The sequence below is a fragment of the Pseudopodoces humilis genome, chromosome 26, assembly GCF_049639895.1.
Source record: "Pseudopodoces humilis isolate 2021_Gansu_Grassland_sample_001 chromosome 26, ASM4963989v1, whole genome shotgun sequence".
In the NCBI taxonomy this organism is placed as follows: domain Eukaryota; kingdom Metazoa; phylum Chordata; class Aves; order Passeriformes; family Paridae; genus Pseudopodoces; species Pseudopodoces humilis.
In genome coordinates, this window is record NC_142225.1 from 1,527,607 (window position 1) to 1,541,099 (window position 13,493).

General features: G+C 58.0%; 1 protein-coding gene across 1 annotated transcript in view; it reads right to left on the minus strand.

Moving 5' to 3' along the window:
• CACNA1S (calcium voltage-gated channel subunit alpha1 S) overlaps positions 1-13,493 on the minus strand; it is a 45,326-nt gene that overhangs the window by 8,624 nt on the left and 23,209 nt on the right. The window contains exons 19-35 of the mRNA XM_014258953.2: positions 12,841-12,900; positions 12,156-12,262; positions 11,656-11,743; positions 11,323-11,430; positions 10,468-10,520; positions 10,060-10,206; positions 9,618-9,819; positions 8,160-8,318; positions 7,797-7,907; positions 7,233-7,316; positions 5,495-5,551; positions 3,695-3,823; positions 2,321-2,386; positions 1,725-1,816; positions 1,084-1,243; positions 517-644; positions 32-128 (exon numbers count right to left, since the gene is read on the minus strand). Coding sequence (XP_014114428.2) covers positions 32-128; positions 517-644; positions 1,084-1,243; positions 1,725-1,816; positions 2,321-2,386; positions 3,695-3,823; positions 5,495-5,551; positions 7,233-7,316; positions 7,797-7,907; positions 8,160-8,318; positions 9,618-9,819; positions 10,060-10,206; positions 10,468-10,520; positions 11,323-11,430; positions 11,656-11,743; positions 12,156-12,262; positions 12,841-12,900 — 1,848 coding nt within the window. The remainder of the gene's footprint in view (positions 1-31; positions 129-516; positions 645-1,083; positions 1,244-1,724; positions 1,817-2,320; positions 2,387-3,694; positions 3,824-5,494; positions 5,552-7,232; positions 7,317-7,796; positions 7,908-8,159; positions 8,319-9,617; positions 9,820-10,059; positions 10,207-10,467; positions 10,521-11,322; positions 11,431-11,655; positions 11,744-12,155; positions 12,263-12,840; positions 12,901-13,493) is intronic.

Below are 13,493 nucleotides of genomic sequence, written 5' to 3' on the forward strand. Positions count from 1 at the left end.
TCACACACCTTGTCACCCCCTTGGCTCTTACCTTACAGGCTACACGGTGTGGGCAGAACTTCCCAAAGCCCAGGGGAGGGTTGATACGCCTCAGCAGAGTCACCACATCCAAGTGCTTGATTCTCCCCCTGCAGAGGAAGCACAGCAGCTCAGCAGTGAGGCAGCAGACAGAGGCTTGGGGAGGTGCTCTGGGGGCTGATCCCTGGGACCTGCCCTGTGCTTCTGTGCTGGACAAATCCCTCCTCTTGCCTCTGCTCCTCCTGGGGAAAGCAGCTACTCCCTGTGGCACTGGGGAGCAGGTAAAGGAGTGCAGTGGCATGGGAAGAGTCGGCAGCCTCACCACAGCTGGATGAAGAGGGAACTGAAATACCCTGATGGCTTTTACCAGACCTGGATCAACTCTGGCAAGTCCACATCCACCTCCGAGGTGCTGGAACCTGACTCGTAGGCAGTGCCACAGCTGCCCCTGCCACGCATGGAACAGCCTCCCCATGCCTCCCACCCACCAACACTCACTTGGCCTCGGGGTCGTACTCGGCCCAGATCCGCTTGAACTCATCCAGGTGATGGGGGCCGAGGATGGACCAGTCCCGTGTCAGGTAATCAAAGTTGTCCATGATGACGGCCACAAAGAGGTTAATGATCTGAGGGCAGAGGAACGGATGGGAAGGAGCCAGTCAGGGGAGAGGCACCAGCACTACAAAAACATGGGCAGATGTGTTCTGGAGCAGAAGGGGCTTGGGATCTCCTGGAATCAGAGTGAGGGTCCTCCCATGCAGAGAGGAAACTCCTGCTCAAGCAGGTCATGTGAAAGGATGAGCACATCAGCATCTTGTCCCTCTCCACCCTTGCCAAGGCCAACAAAACACACCTGGAAGGCAGCACACAGAGGCTGTGTGAAGAGCCTACAAGGGGATCCTGGTTCCCCCAGGAGTGCAGTGTCAGTTTACAGCAAGGCTGGCTAGGTGGGCTGGGGGTGATGGCCCCAGGAGGAGGTGCTGTGGGCTCACCCCACAACTCACACCACCGTGGCTGCCCAGGCAGGACAGGGGTGCCAAAGGGGCCCTGTGGGAGCCAGCATACCAGGAAGGCACAGAGCATGTAGAAGCTGATGAAATAGAAGTAGGCAAAGCCGGTGCCACAGGTGTACTCCTCGCCCTCGGCATAGTCGGACTCGGGGTCGCAGCGCCGGCCGTAGCTGCAGTCCAGCAGGATCTCCTGCCAGGCTTCACCGGTGGCACACCTGTGAGAGGGGACACCTGCTGCTCCCTGCCTGCTCTGGGCAGGAGCTGGCCATGCAGGGAGGGCTGAGGCCAGCCCAGCACACAGGGGAATGGGAAGCTGCTGGGAAAGGAGCAGTCAGGACTCTGGGCTTGCTGCTATAGGGCCACTGAAAGCTTTAACAAAGAGTCAAGGAAAGCCTTGGGCTGAGCTCCTGCTTCCCATGAGTTTCCTCACAATTCACAAATTAAAATCCAGTTTGGGAAGGAAATATTCAGAATAGCAACCCTAAAATTCCCCTCCCTCAGGGAGCCCAGCCACACCAAGTAAACCCACAGCCTCTCCTGAAACACTCCCACTGCTGCAGACCTTTCTGTGGGACAAAAAAGAAATCAGCTAGTGAAATGTTGTGAGGGGTCCTCCCTCACTCCCAGCTGGGCATTCCCACAGGCTCAGAGCCCGGCTCCCTGCTGGAGCTGCTTTCACAACAGGACAGGACTGACCTGAAGAGCAGCAGCACAGCCTGTGGAAAGGTCTGGAAGTTGTTGTTTCGGTTGATCTGGGTCCCATCCACCATGGCGATCTTCCCAAACATCTGTAAACCACAGTGGGAGGTCTCCAGTGTGTCATCTTTTCTTTGGCACCAACCACCCTCCAGAGCACCACTTCCTCTTGTTTATTTGGCTCTGGGCATCCCCAAAAGAGATTGAGGTTGAGGTGTGGGTGCTCTGGGCCTTAGAAGCTACTTGGACACTCCTGCCAGTGCTGAAAACACCCCTGAGTACAACAGTACTGCATCTGGGCCAAGGAGATGAGGCCTCCTGAGCCAGCACGAGCACTGGTGTGTCCAGGCTGTGCCATTGATCCCAAAGTGCTCTTTGCCATGTGCTCAGCTGCCCTGGCTGCAGCCCAGGGATGGGAGGCTGCTGGGGTGGCAAACATCCTTGCAGACCAGAGCAAACAGGTCTCAACATGTGCAAAGTCCCAGAGAAGGCCTAACAGAGGAACCAGTCCCTCCCTGTCCCACCTCCCCAGGTGCCATCAGGCTCAGGGCATCTGATGAAGACCAGTTCCCACCCCCTGCCCCTGTGCCCCTCACCTGCATCCCAATCACAGCATAGATGAAGAAGAGCATCACAATCAGCAGGGCCACGTATGGCAGAGCCTATGACAAAAGGACCATGTGTGAGACACAGCCCAGGGACGGGGTGTCGTCTCTGGAGGTGCTGCAGGAGGCGGATCTGGTCCCTGTGTGAGGAGGGGACAGCTCTCCTGCTCCTCCCACCCCGCTCCTGCTGGGCCCTTCTCTGTGGATCTCACACCCGGGAGGCTCAGCCCCACGGCAGCACAGCTCTCTGTGGCTGGCACAGAGGCTCAGCACAGCCTGGGGCTGAGGCACTGCCCGAGGCACCGCCCGGGCCTGAGGCACCGCCCGGGCCTGAGGCACCGCCCGGGCCTGAGGCACCGCCCGGGGCTGAGGCACTGTCCAGACCTGAGGCACTGCCCGGGCCTGAGGCACTGCCCGGTCCTGAGGCACTGCCCGAGGCTGAGGCACTGTCCAGACCTGAGGCACTGCCCGGGGCTGAGGCACTGCCCGGGGCTGAGGCACCGCCCGAGGCACCGCCCGGGGCTGAGGCACCGCCCGGGACTGAGGCACCGCCCGGGACTGAGGCACTGCCCGGTCCTGAGGCACTGCCCGGGGCTGAGGCACTGCCCGGGGCTGAGGCACTGCCCGGGGCTGAGGCACCGCCCGAGGCACCGCCCGGGCCTGAGGCACCGCCCGGGGCTGAGGCACTGTCCAGACCTGAGGCACTGCCCGGGGCTGAGGCACTGCCCGGGGCTGAGGCACTGCCCGGGGCTGAGGCACTGCCCGGGGCTGAGGCACTGCCCGGGGCTGAGGCACTGCCCGAGGCTGAGGCACTGCCCAAACCTGAGGCACTGCCCGGGGCTGAGGCACTGCCCGAGGCTGAGGCACTGCCCAGACCTGAGGCACTGCCCGGGGCTGAGGCACTGCCCGGACCTGAGGCACTGCCCAGGCCTGAGGCACTGCCCGGGGCTGAGGCACTGCCCGAGGCTGAGGCACTGCCGGGGGCTGAGGCACTGCCCGGGGCTGAGGCACTGCCCAGGGCAGGGCTGTGAGCTGATGCTGCAGCATGTCCTGAGGCACCCCCCGGTGAAGATCCCAGCCAGCCAGGACCAGGACAAACAGCCCAGACAGACACTGCCAGCACCCAGCCCAGCTCTGACACCCAGTGCTGTCAGCCAGGGGGGCCCACACACCTTCCCATCCATGGGACAATGCTTATCACACCACAGCCCCCGGCCCAGGCTGACATCAGCAGCCTGGCAGCACTGGAGCTTTCTCCACTGCCTGGTGAGGACACGCTGCTCATGCTGCCAGCCTGAGGATCAGCCACTGCTGCCAGCCCTGGGCATGTCTGTGTTTGGGAAGGGAGCACTGCTCCTGACAGACCTGAAAGGACTTGATGAAGGTCCACAGGAGGGTCCTGACACCTTCGCCCCGGCTCAGCAGCTTCACCAGTCGCATCACCCGGAACAGCCGGAAGAAAGTGATGGAGACGCGGGAGTTGTCATCCGAGTCCTGCAGGCAGAGCACAACAGCTGCAGGACAGAGAGTGCTGAAGCCTCCAGGCTTTCAGGGCAGGGGGGCCCAGGTCCTGGGATGAGGAAGGGTGACAAAACCCCACCCCCAGGCTCCAGTCATGTCTGCACACAGGATCAGGCTGCAAAGATGTGCTGGCACTTTTCCCCCCGACACTTCTCCCCCAGCCTTCCCAGGAATCTCATCTCCCCAGGACCCCGTGCTCACACTTTTGACACTGGGATAATGCAGGAAGGAAGGCATGCTGCCACATGGACTGGGAGAGCTGTGAGGGTCATGGGGACACCACAGACAGGCTCAGTCCCACCAGGGTCTTGCCCTGCATGTCCTGTGTTTGTAGGGTGAGGTGTAGGGTGGGCACCAGGCACAGGAAGGGCTAATGCCAGCTGTTTAAGCAGAGAAGGGCTGTTTGGAGAATGTTACAGAAGGACTTTAACCAAAGGAGGGACTGAAGAGAGGTCCAGAGACGCAGTGTCACTGTCATGCAGTGATGCCTACTCTCTGTGGATGTCCCCCTTGAAGGGGGGTTTTAGGATCTGTCACTGAGCTCAGGGCAGAGTGGGCAGGCAGAAGGTGAGGCAAGAGGCACAGCTCCTGGCCTGAAAGGACTTGGTTTTGTCTGGGAGCACCTAAGAGTGGTGGTTGGAGATGCTGGGGGCTTGCTCAGCTGTGCCCTTGGCACAGCCTCAGCCGCAGTCTCTGCCACCAGGAGCCAGGATCAGACCCTCCTGGCACTGCCTCCCTGAGCTCCATCACTGCTTGGGATGCTTTTCCCACTGCCCCCTTATCCTACCAGAGCTTTACTGCTGCCACTGGATCCCTCCCACTCCCATCCCCCAGGCCACTCACTCCCAGCTGGTTCAAGGCAAAAAAATCCAGCTGTCAATACCCTCCCAGCAGCTCTGCTTTCCTCAGGGCTGCTCTTCTGAGTTCCCAGGGCTGCACTGAAAAACTCCATCTCCCCTCCCACCTCTTTCTTTTGCCTTTCACTCTCCTGGTGCCTCGTGCCCATGCAGTGAGGGCAGTGGTCAGGAACATCCCAGTAGCCCCAGTGCCCCCCATCCCTGCAGTGCCCTGTGGAGAGCAGCTTGCACTTCCCTGCACTTCCCTGGAAGCCTGGAAGAGGCTCTGGCACGTGGTACCCTGCACTCAGCTCCCTCCACATTTTCAGAGCAACCCAGGACACCCCATTGCCACTGCACCCCCCTGGCGCAGGGCTTGGCCCCCTCAGCCCCCCAGGACATTGGGCTGCACCCAGGGGACACAGCCAGCTCTGGGGGGAGGAACAGGGCAGGGATCGCCCCTCTCTCCATCCTCTGGCTGTCAGAGGCTGCATCTCTTTAGGCCTTAGGTGATGGGCAGGAGGAGCTTTCCAGCTTTCCTGCCCTACAGCTGGAAAGGTGCTCCGACACGGCAGCTCCAGGGGATGCGATGGTGAAGGGCAGGGCTGGGCTTTCAGATGGGACCAGGGTGGGAAGGGGTGAGTGTGTGTGCTGCATCACCCCAAATCCCTGCCAGGGAGGGCAGAGTTTCTCCCCAGAGGGAGCAGCGGGGTCGGGAGAGGCTCGGTGCCATGCAGGGCAGGTGAAGATGCTGGCCACAGGCTCGGGGGAGCGGCATGCACGGGGGGCACACACAGATGGTATTTACAGCGCCGTCACAGCCTCCGCCCAGGCAGTACAATCCACCACTGGGGGCAAGAATGGTCTGTCGAGAGAACAAGAGAGTTAGAGAAGGGAGGCAGGGAGGACAGGGAGGGAGGGGTGGGGACACAGGAAGATAATGCAGACACAGGAGAAGGAGTAAGATGGAAATTGGGGAGAAGAGGAGGGGCACAGGGAAGGGCAGGCAGAGCCCCACCATCCCTTAGGCTCAGGGACAAGGGGATGTGATGGTTGATAGGCAGAGGCGGCATCTGGGTGAGCAAGGAACCACAAGGACCACGAGGGACTGACCCTCCTCTGTGCCACAGTACCTGGGTCAGTCCCTGCCAGCCCAGTCAGGCCACCAGGCTCTTCCTGGTGCCTGTGATGTGTCCTGGGCATCCCCACAGACCCTCAGCAAGGACAGCAGGATTCTGGTATTTGTGCCAAGTGGTCTCTTGCTCCAGAGGGACTGAAAACCACTGCCCAGTCCAGGGCCTTGAGCACCCCTTGAACTTCAGTTCTGGGAAACCAAGTCACAGGTGCACAGAGCCAGCGGGCAAGGATGAGGAGGAGCTGATGACAGATGAAAGCTGTTGGCACTGGCATGAAATCTGGGAGCTCGTGAAGGCTGAGAAGCCCAGAGGCCAGAGGATGGCTGTACTGATGGGCAGGACCGTGCAGAGAGGGACACAGGGCTCTCACAGGAGAGGAAGGTGGGTGGTTTTTGCTCTTCCCAAATCTGTGAGGCCTGGAATACCCTACAGACAAGAAGATGACTGCTCTCAAGGGTCTCTGAAAACCCCACCTTCCTGCACAGAGAGCATCTGAAAGTGAGCCAGCAGTGCAGGGGTGGCAGAGGCAGCAGCAGTGCCAGACCCAGCCCTGCAGTGCACCAGAGCTGGCAACCCTTTGAGGAGACACTGCCAAGTCACTGGAGAGGGTTAATCTATCATCTCCCCATTCCACAGCTGCCTCTGGAGCCACCAGCAGGGCTGCTGAAGGAAGCACACACCTCCCACAGCAGGGGGATGTATTCAGGGCCAGACACAGGTGTGGATGTCCCAGTGCCAAGGAAGGCAGGGGCATCTTCCCAGCACTGCTTTGAAAATGCTCCCAGCAGAGCACTCAGCAAACAGGCACTGCCTGAGGCACCAGCCCCGGAGCTTACACAGTGCAGAGCTCCTGCAGGGATGTCTGCAGCTCACACAGGCACACATACACCACCGGTGTGTGGATGTGTAGAGGGACACACACAAAACAAATGTCTTGAAATCTGATGTGTCTGACCTGGGCCAGCAGAGTCCTGTGGGGACAGGAGCTGTGGGAACCCTTTCACTCCCACCTGCACTGATCTGAGGCTGGGTGTGTGGATGCCTGCCCAGGCATGCACAGGGGCAGTGGAGCGGGGGCTGGCACACAGCCTGCTGCCCATGGGCTACTCCAGAGTGACTGATTTCCACAGGGCTCCAGTGCCCACAGATTCAGGGGACCAGAGAGGAGGGGGCAGTGTAACAAGCTGGGCAGTTGGGGATGTTTAAATTGTGCTTTAATGCTCAAGGGGCCACAGCTGTGCTCTCCATGAGCTCATGCCATGTGCTGATTGTCCCTCAGAACCAAGCAGAGCAGGGAGAGAGGAGAGGCCACCGTCCCCCTGCAGAGCTGGACACCATCCCAGCACTCCTGCCTGGCCCCAGGGCAGCCTTGGTGGGGACAGCTCCGTGCCCGGGCCCCTGGACACTTACATCAATCTCGCTGAGGATGACATCGATGATGCTGCCAATCACTATCAGGAAGTCAAAGACATTCCAGGGGTCTCCAAAGTAGCCCTGTCAGGGAGGAACCAAAGAAAAGTGAACATGCAAGGGTGTAAGTCAAGGAGGAGACAGAGGCTGGAGCCCAGAGAAAGGAGTACCAGAAGGTTCTTCAGTGACTCTGACCCTCAGAAGAAGGGATGGTGGTCAGAGCTTGCACCCCCTGCTTAGGTATTTGGCCCTGTCTTGCCATGGAGTGAAATGAGGAGGGTGGATCAGGATGGCTGGAGCTGATCCCACCGTGGACATGACACTGAAGATGGGAATAAAGGCCCACTGGACTGGGTGGGATTTGGCTAGCAAGGGTAGCCCTGACAAGCAGTAGTCCCTCCAGAAACTCCAAGGTCCTGCACATGGGGGTCCCTAAAGGTCTTGCAAGGAGAAGTTCTCTGGAGCTGCAGGGCTAGGGGTGCTTGTACTCAAGAGATGCCCAGTGCAGGATAAATGGACCCCTGGCCTGGCCTGCTTTCCGTGCTGATCATGCTCTTCTCTCACCTTGGCTTTAAAGGCCATGAGCTTGAGGACCATTTCCAGGGTGAAGAGGATGGTGAAGGCCACGTTGAGGATGTCTGAGATGTGGTTCATTTCTGCAGACTGGTTGTAATGCTGAGGATAAGGCAGAAGGAGCCTCCATTGTGAGCTCAGAGATGTGTGCTGGATGCAGAGCCCCCTCCCGCAGGGAGGAGATTTCCCCCCTGCTGCAGCCCCTTCTCTGGGCTCCCCACATCCCACCAGTCCCATTTTTCCCCATCATCCCATAAGCAAGTGCCCCCTACCCAGAGGCTCTCTTGGGGATTGCAGGGCTGAGCCGGGCTGTGCACTCCCACAGGCCCCCCTCCACCAGCCCTGTGCCCTTACCTGCATGCCCAGGCAGATGGTGTTGAGCAGGATCAGGAAGAACATGAGGTACTCGAAGTAGGAGGAGGTGACCACGTACCAGATCTGGTACTGGTAGGGGTTCTTGGGGATGTAGCGGCGCAGCGGGCGAGCCTTCAGCGCGTACTGCACGCACTGGCGCTGGGGGAGGGAGGGAGGGAGGTGTGATCCCACTGCAGGGTGCACACCCAGCACCACCAGCAACACTGCACATCCCCACAGAGCCAAACTGGAGCACCCTTCTATCCCAGCCCTGCCCCACGGGCTCAGTGCTCGTGAAACCGCTGTGCTTCCTGCAAAAACAGCCCAGAGCACCCCCTGGGACAGGCTTCCAGAGCCATCTTCTGCCTCCAAAGATGGCCATGCTGCTCTTGGCCTGACCCCTCCAGCTCAGAGCCTGCCTGCTTGTGCCAGCATTTCCCCAGGCTGTCTCAGGACCAGCTTAGAGCGCCCTGAAGACACCACATGAACCACTGAGATGGCTGCACCAGCCTGTCCCTCCCCAGCAGCCCAGGGCCATCTCTGCTGGGTTTCTGTGCTCTTCACATCACCCTGGCACCCCCAGCTCAAGCTGTCTGCGCTGCCTCAGAGCATGGCAGCACTCTGGGGCCAGCAGCTGCCCCTGCCCATGTCCATGTCCATTTCCTCCCCAGTGTGTCCCACATCCTCTGCCAATGCCTCTGCTGCTTTCAGCCTTGCTGTCCCCAACCAGAATGACAGCCTGACTGCATCTCAGAAGGGCTGGCAGCAAAAAGTACCTCTTGGAGATGGTCTAGTCACAGTCTCCTGCCCAAAGCAGGGCTAACTGGAGCATGCTGCCCAGGACAGTTGGCTTTTGAATAGCTCCAAAGATGAAGGCTTCACAGCCTCTCTGGGCAACCTGTTCCAGTGCTTGGCCACCATCACCATTAAAAAAGGGCCTTTTTAATGTTTAAATGGAATTTCTTGTTTTCCTCAGTTGGTGTCCATTGCATTTTTTCCTGTCACAGGGCACAGCAAAGAGCCTGTCTCAGTCTCCTCTATGCCTTCCCATCAGTGTTTATACCCATAGGTCAGATTCCTACAAGTCTCCTCAGCACCAGACTCGACTCCCAGACCCTCCTTAGATGCTCCAGACCCTCCATCATCTTGGTGGCCCTTTGCTGGACTCACTCCAGTACACCCACGTTGCTTTTGTACGGGGGAGCCCAGAACTGGGCACAACCCCCTGCTCCAGCTCACTCTGGGCACCCTACCTGTCCAGGGAGGCCCACTCCCTGTTTCTGGTCCCCTCTGTCCTTCTTCAGGCTTCTTTTGTACTAGACATGGGTCCAGCCAGCCCTGACCCAGCAGCAAACAGACCTGGGGCAGGTTCAACTCATCTCACTCAGCAGTGCCACCACAAAGAAGGGCTGATCCAAATCAGGCAGCCCCAGCAGTGCCAGATTCTTGTCCCATTACCTGATTCTTGTCCAGCTCACAGTTCTTGTACTCATTCTCCCCTTGCTCCTGGAAGGTGACGATGACAAAGCCCACAAAGATGTTCATCATGAAGAAGGCAATGAGGATGATGTAGATGATGAAGAACATTGCAATCTCCACCCGGTAGTTGTAGATAGGGCCTGCATCCTCAGCATTGGTGTCAATGGCCATGTACAGCAGCCTACAGGAGGGAAATCGAGGCAACAGAAATCCTAAATGGGTGGGAAAGACCATGTCTCCTCTTGAAGGTTACAGAGAGCTTTCAGGACATCCAACAATGGTGGGACAGGACTGCCAGCTCCACAGCCACTGCCAGGGTCACTGGTCCTGCTTCTCCACCTGCATAGCTCCTCTTTCTTTACCCTGGCCAAGGCCCATGGCAGTGGCGTGCTCCCAGCACAGACCTCTCAGAGGGACTCACTCTGGCCAGCCCTCGAAGGTGGAGACCGTGAAGAGCGACATCATGGCTGAGAAGACGTTGTTGAAGTGGAAGTCGCTGTGCAGCCAGACACGCTCCTGGACCTCAATCTGCGTGGGGTCCGCGTCCACATAGTTGATGAACTGACCCCTGCAGCAGAGGGGACACAGAGCTCAGGGCCCCCTCAGCCCAGGCTGCAGCACTGGCCTGGGCCTCCTTGGTCCCTGGGAGGGGAGGACAGCCCTGTGCTTGTTCCTGATTGACCCCAGGGAGAGGGAGAACAGGATGACACCTCAGATCCACTTTCTGGATACAACATTCCCACACAGGAACACAAGCGTTCCCCACCACATTCCCCCCCAGCTCCCATCCCTGGCCACTGCCCACCTGGAAGCTGCAGAGAGCTCTTACCTGCACTCCTTCTCCGTCAGCTTGGATGGGTCTGTGCACCTGTAGAACTTGCCCTGCATTCAACAGAGACCAGAAGTGTCCATGGTATTGTTTTCACTTTAGAAGCCCTAAAGTTTTGACATTTTCCCAGCCCTCAGTCAGTCCCCCCCATCACCACCTCCATGCAGACTCTGGCCCTGGCCACCATCACTGGCCTCCCCACTGTGCCTGCCAACACAGCCCAGCTCACAAGGCGTTTCCAGAGCTATGGCACACCTGGGGTCAATCCCAGGCTGAAATCAGGAACCACTGCCTGGTGATGGGAGCAAACCTTCCACGGCCCTGAGCTGAGGCCTGCCTAGCTCACCCGAGCTGGGAGGCAACTATTTGGAAAATAGGGAAGAAAAGAAGTAACCAGAGAATAAACTAAAAGCTAAGGTATGCTGACAGGTCTGCTCAGTCTGCTGGGTGTCTTGAAAGCTCCTCCCACATCAGCTCAGAATTTAAACTCAGTTATTAGAACAAAACTGAGCTCAGCCAGGGCCAGCTCTGCCTTAGAGCAGGAGCGGTGCTGTGAGAAAGGAAACCCTTCACAAAGCACAGAGGAAATCAGTCAGAAGCGCTGCTGCCTTAGAGAGAGGAAACTGAGGCATGAAGGGAGGTGATTCAGCTCCTTTAGAGGTGCTCTCTGGACCTGACAGCACCCTGGGTGCTTCCTGCCCTCCTCTCACTGCAGGCTCTTCTGTGGGTCCCCTTGCAGAGCACAGCCTGTGCTGACCCAGCACTGGCAGGCACCATCCCCAAGGTGATGCCCAGGTGAGCCTGGCCAGGATGTGCTCGAGGAGGCCCCTCCTGCCCACCTGAGACACCACTCACCTTGAAGAGCTGGACTCCAATGCAGGCAAACATGAACTGCAGCAATGTCGTGACCACCACGATGTTCCCAATAGTCTTGATGGCCACGAACACGCACTGGACCACGTGCTGCAGAGGTGAAGGACAGGGCAGATGTGACCACAGCTGGGGCAAGCCCCTGCTCTGCATCCCACCCCTCCCTCCCCAGGAAGAGTGGGAGCCTGCAGAGAGCAGAGGGATTGGGCAGACCCACAGACAGGTAGTGGGAACTGGGGACAGGGCACCACGCCTGCCACACAACCTCCTGCTAGGACTGCCAGGGGAGGAGGTCCCCTTGTCCCAGCTCCCACTTACCTTCAGCCCCTTCGCCCTGTTAATGGCCCGCAGAGGCCTCAGCACCCTCAGCACCCGCAGGATCTTCACCACAGAGATGGTACTGGACCTGGGCAGGAGGGCACAGCTGAGGTGGGGCCGCTTCCCTGCCCAGGCTAGGCTGGCACAACCCCACCAAGCAGCCAAGGAGGGCAGGCTGGGGCCAGCTGTGAGGGACAAGGGGTGGCAGAGGCACACAGATGTCACCATCGATCACCCACATAAGGCCAAGTGATGCTGGCAGCTGGAGAAAGCAAATACAAACTGAATTTCTACCCATAGATGTTTGACACTCGAGGAGTGTCCTTTGACCTCCTTGACCACTTTGTGGGCCTGCCTCCCATGTCCATGTCCCCTAAATATGACATAACAGACACATGGACAGCCTTTGGGCTGGCTGCTCCTTCTCCACCCACCATCCCCAGCTGCCCCAGCAGCCTGAACAGCCAAGTGCCTACCCTGTGGCACATGGAGGTGCTTACTCAAATCCCATGGAGATGAGGGAGACAGCCACCACCAGTAAGTCAAGGATATTGAAGGAGTTCCTGCAGAAGGAGCCTTTGTGCAGGAAAGCACCGTAGGTCGTCATCTGGGGAGCAGAAGGAGTTAGGAAAGAGACTGGGCAGGGCTCAGGGCATGGTTCCTCCACAGGGGAAAGGTGGACAAGGCACAACGGACTTCTCCCAGCTCCATGGCCTGGGGACCCTGTCCTGCTCAGACCTCTGCAGCCAGGCAGGAAGCTGATTTCAGGTGGGAATCCTCTGTGCAGCACTGGCTGGACACGAAACTCTCCCAGTCAGTCAGCAAATTAAAGAAGAGAATAGTAAAGACTCTTGGAGTGGAACAACATGTGGCAGTGGCTTGGACTGCAACTTCTGCCCACAGATTTTCACTGCTTTCTCTTTCTTAATGGCACGTCAGAATAAAAATGCTGGTGCCATGGTTGATGTGTCCCCATGTCACAGCACAGCTGACTTAGCTGCCTGACCTCACTGGAGAGGACACATGGCCTCTGGGACAGGTCACACAGCACCCAGACTGCGTGAATGAACTCTCCAGGAGGATCAGCTGGAAGTTTCTCCTCATTGAGACCTTCAGGAGCATTCATGGTCACAAAAGTCTAGACCTATCTGCTAGGCCATGCTCATGGCAGGACCATAGACTCACCTTCAGGACGATCTCAACTGTGAAGACAGAGGTGAAACCAATGTCAAAGTATCCAAGGATCTGGGGACAGAGATACCAGTACTGGATGAGACTTGGGTGACATGGGAAACGCTTCAGTGTGTTCAAACATCCTGAAGTTGTCCACTCTATGGACTGGGGAGGCCATCTAGCTTGACAGTCTCTAAACCCAACCCAACCAAACCAAACCCAACCAAACCAGACCAAACCAAACCAAACTAAACCAAACACAAACCAACCCAACCAAACCAAACCAAACTAAACCAAACCCAACCAAACCAAATCAAACCAACCAAACCAAACACAACCAAACACAACCAAACTAAACCAAACACAACCCAACCAAACCAAACACAACCAAACACAACCAAACTAAACACAACCAAACACAACCAAACACAACCAAACTAAACACAACCAAACACAACCAAACCAAACCAAATCAAACCAAGCCAAGATGACTCCTGAACTTTCCCCAGCTTTACTGATTGTCTCCAGTGCATGTTCCAACCTGCAGCTGGGACAAAGCTCCCGCTTTCCAGGCGGCTTCCACCTGATTCACCTGAAAGCATGTGATCCCCAAAAACGCCAAGTGCCCTGGGAAGCTGTCTGATGTGAGATCCCCCAGTCCCTGG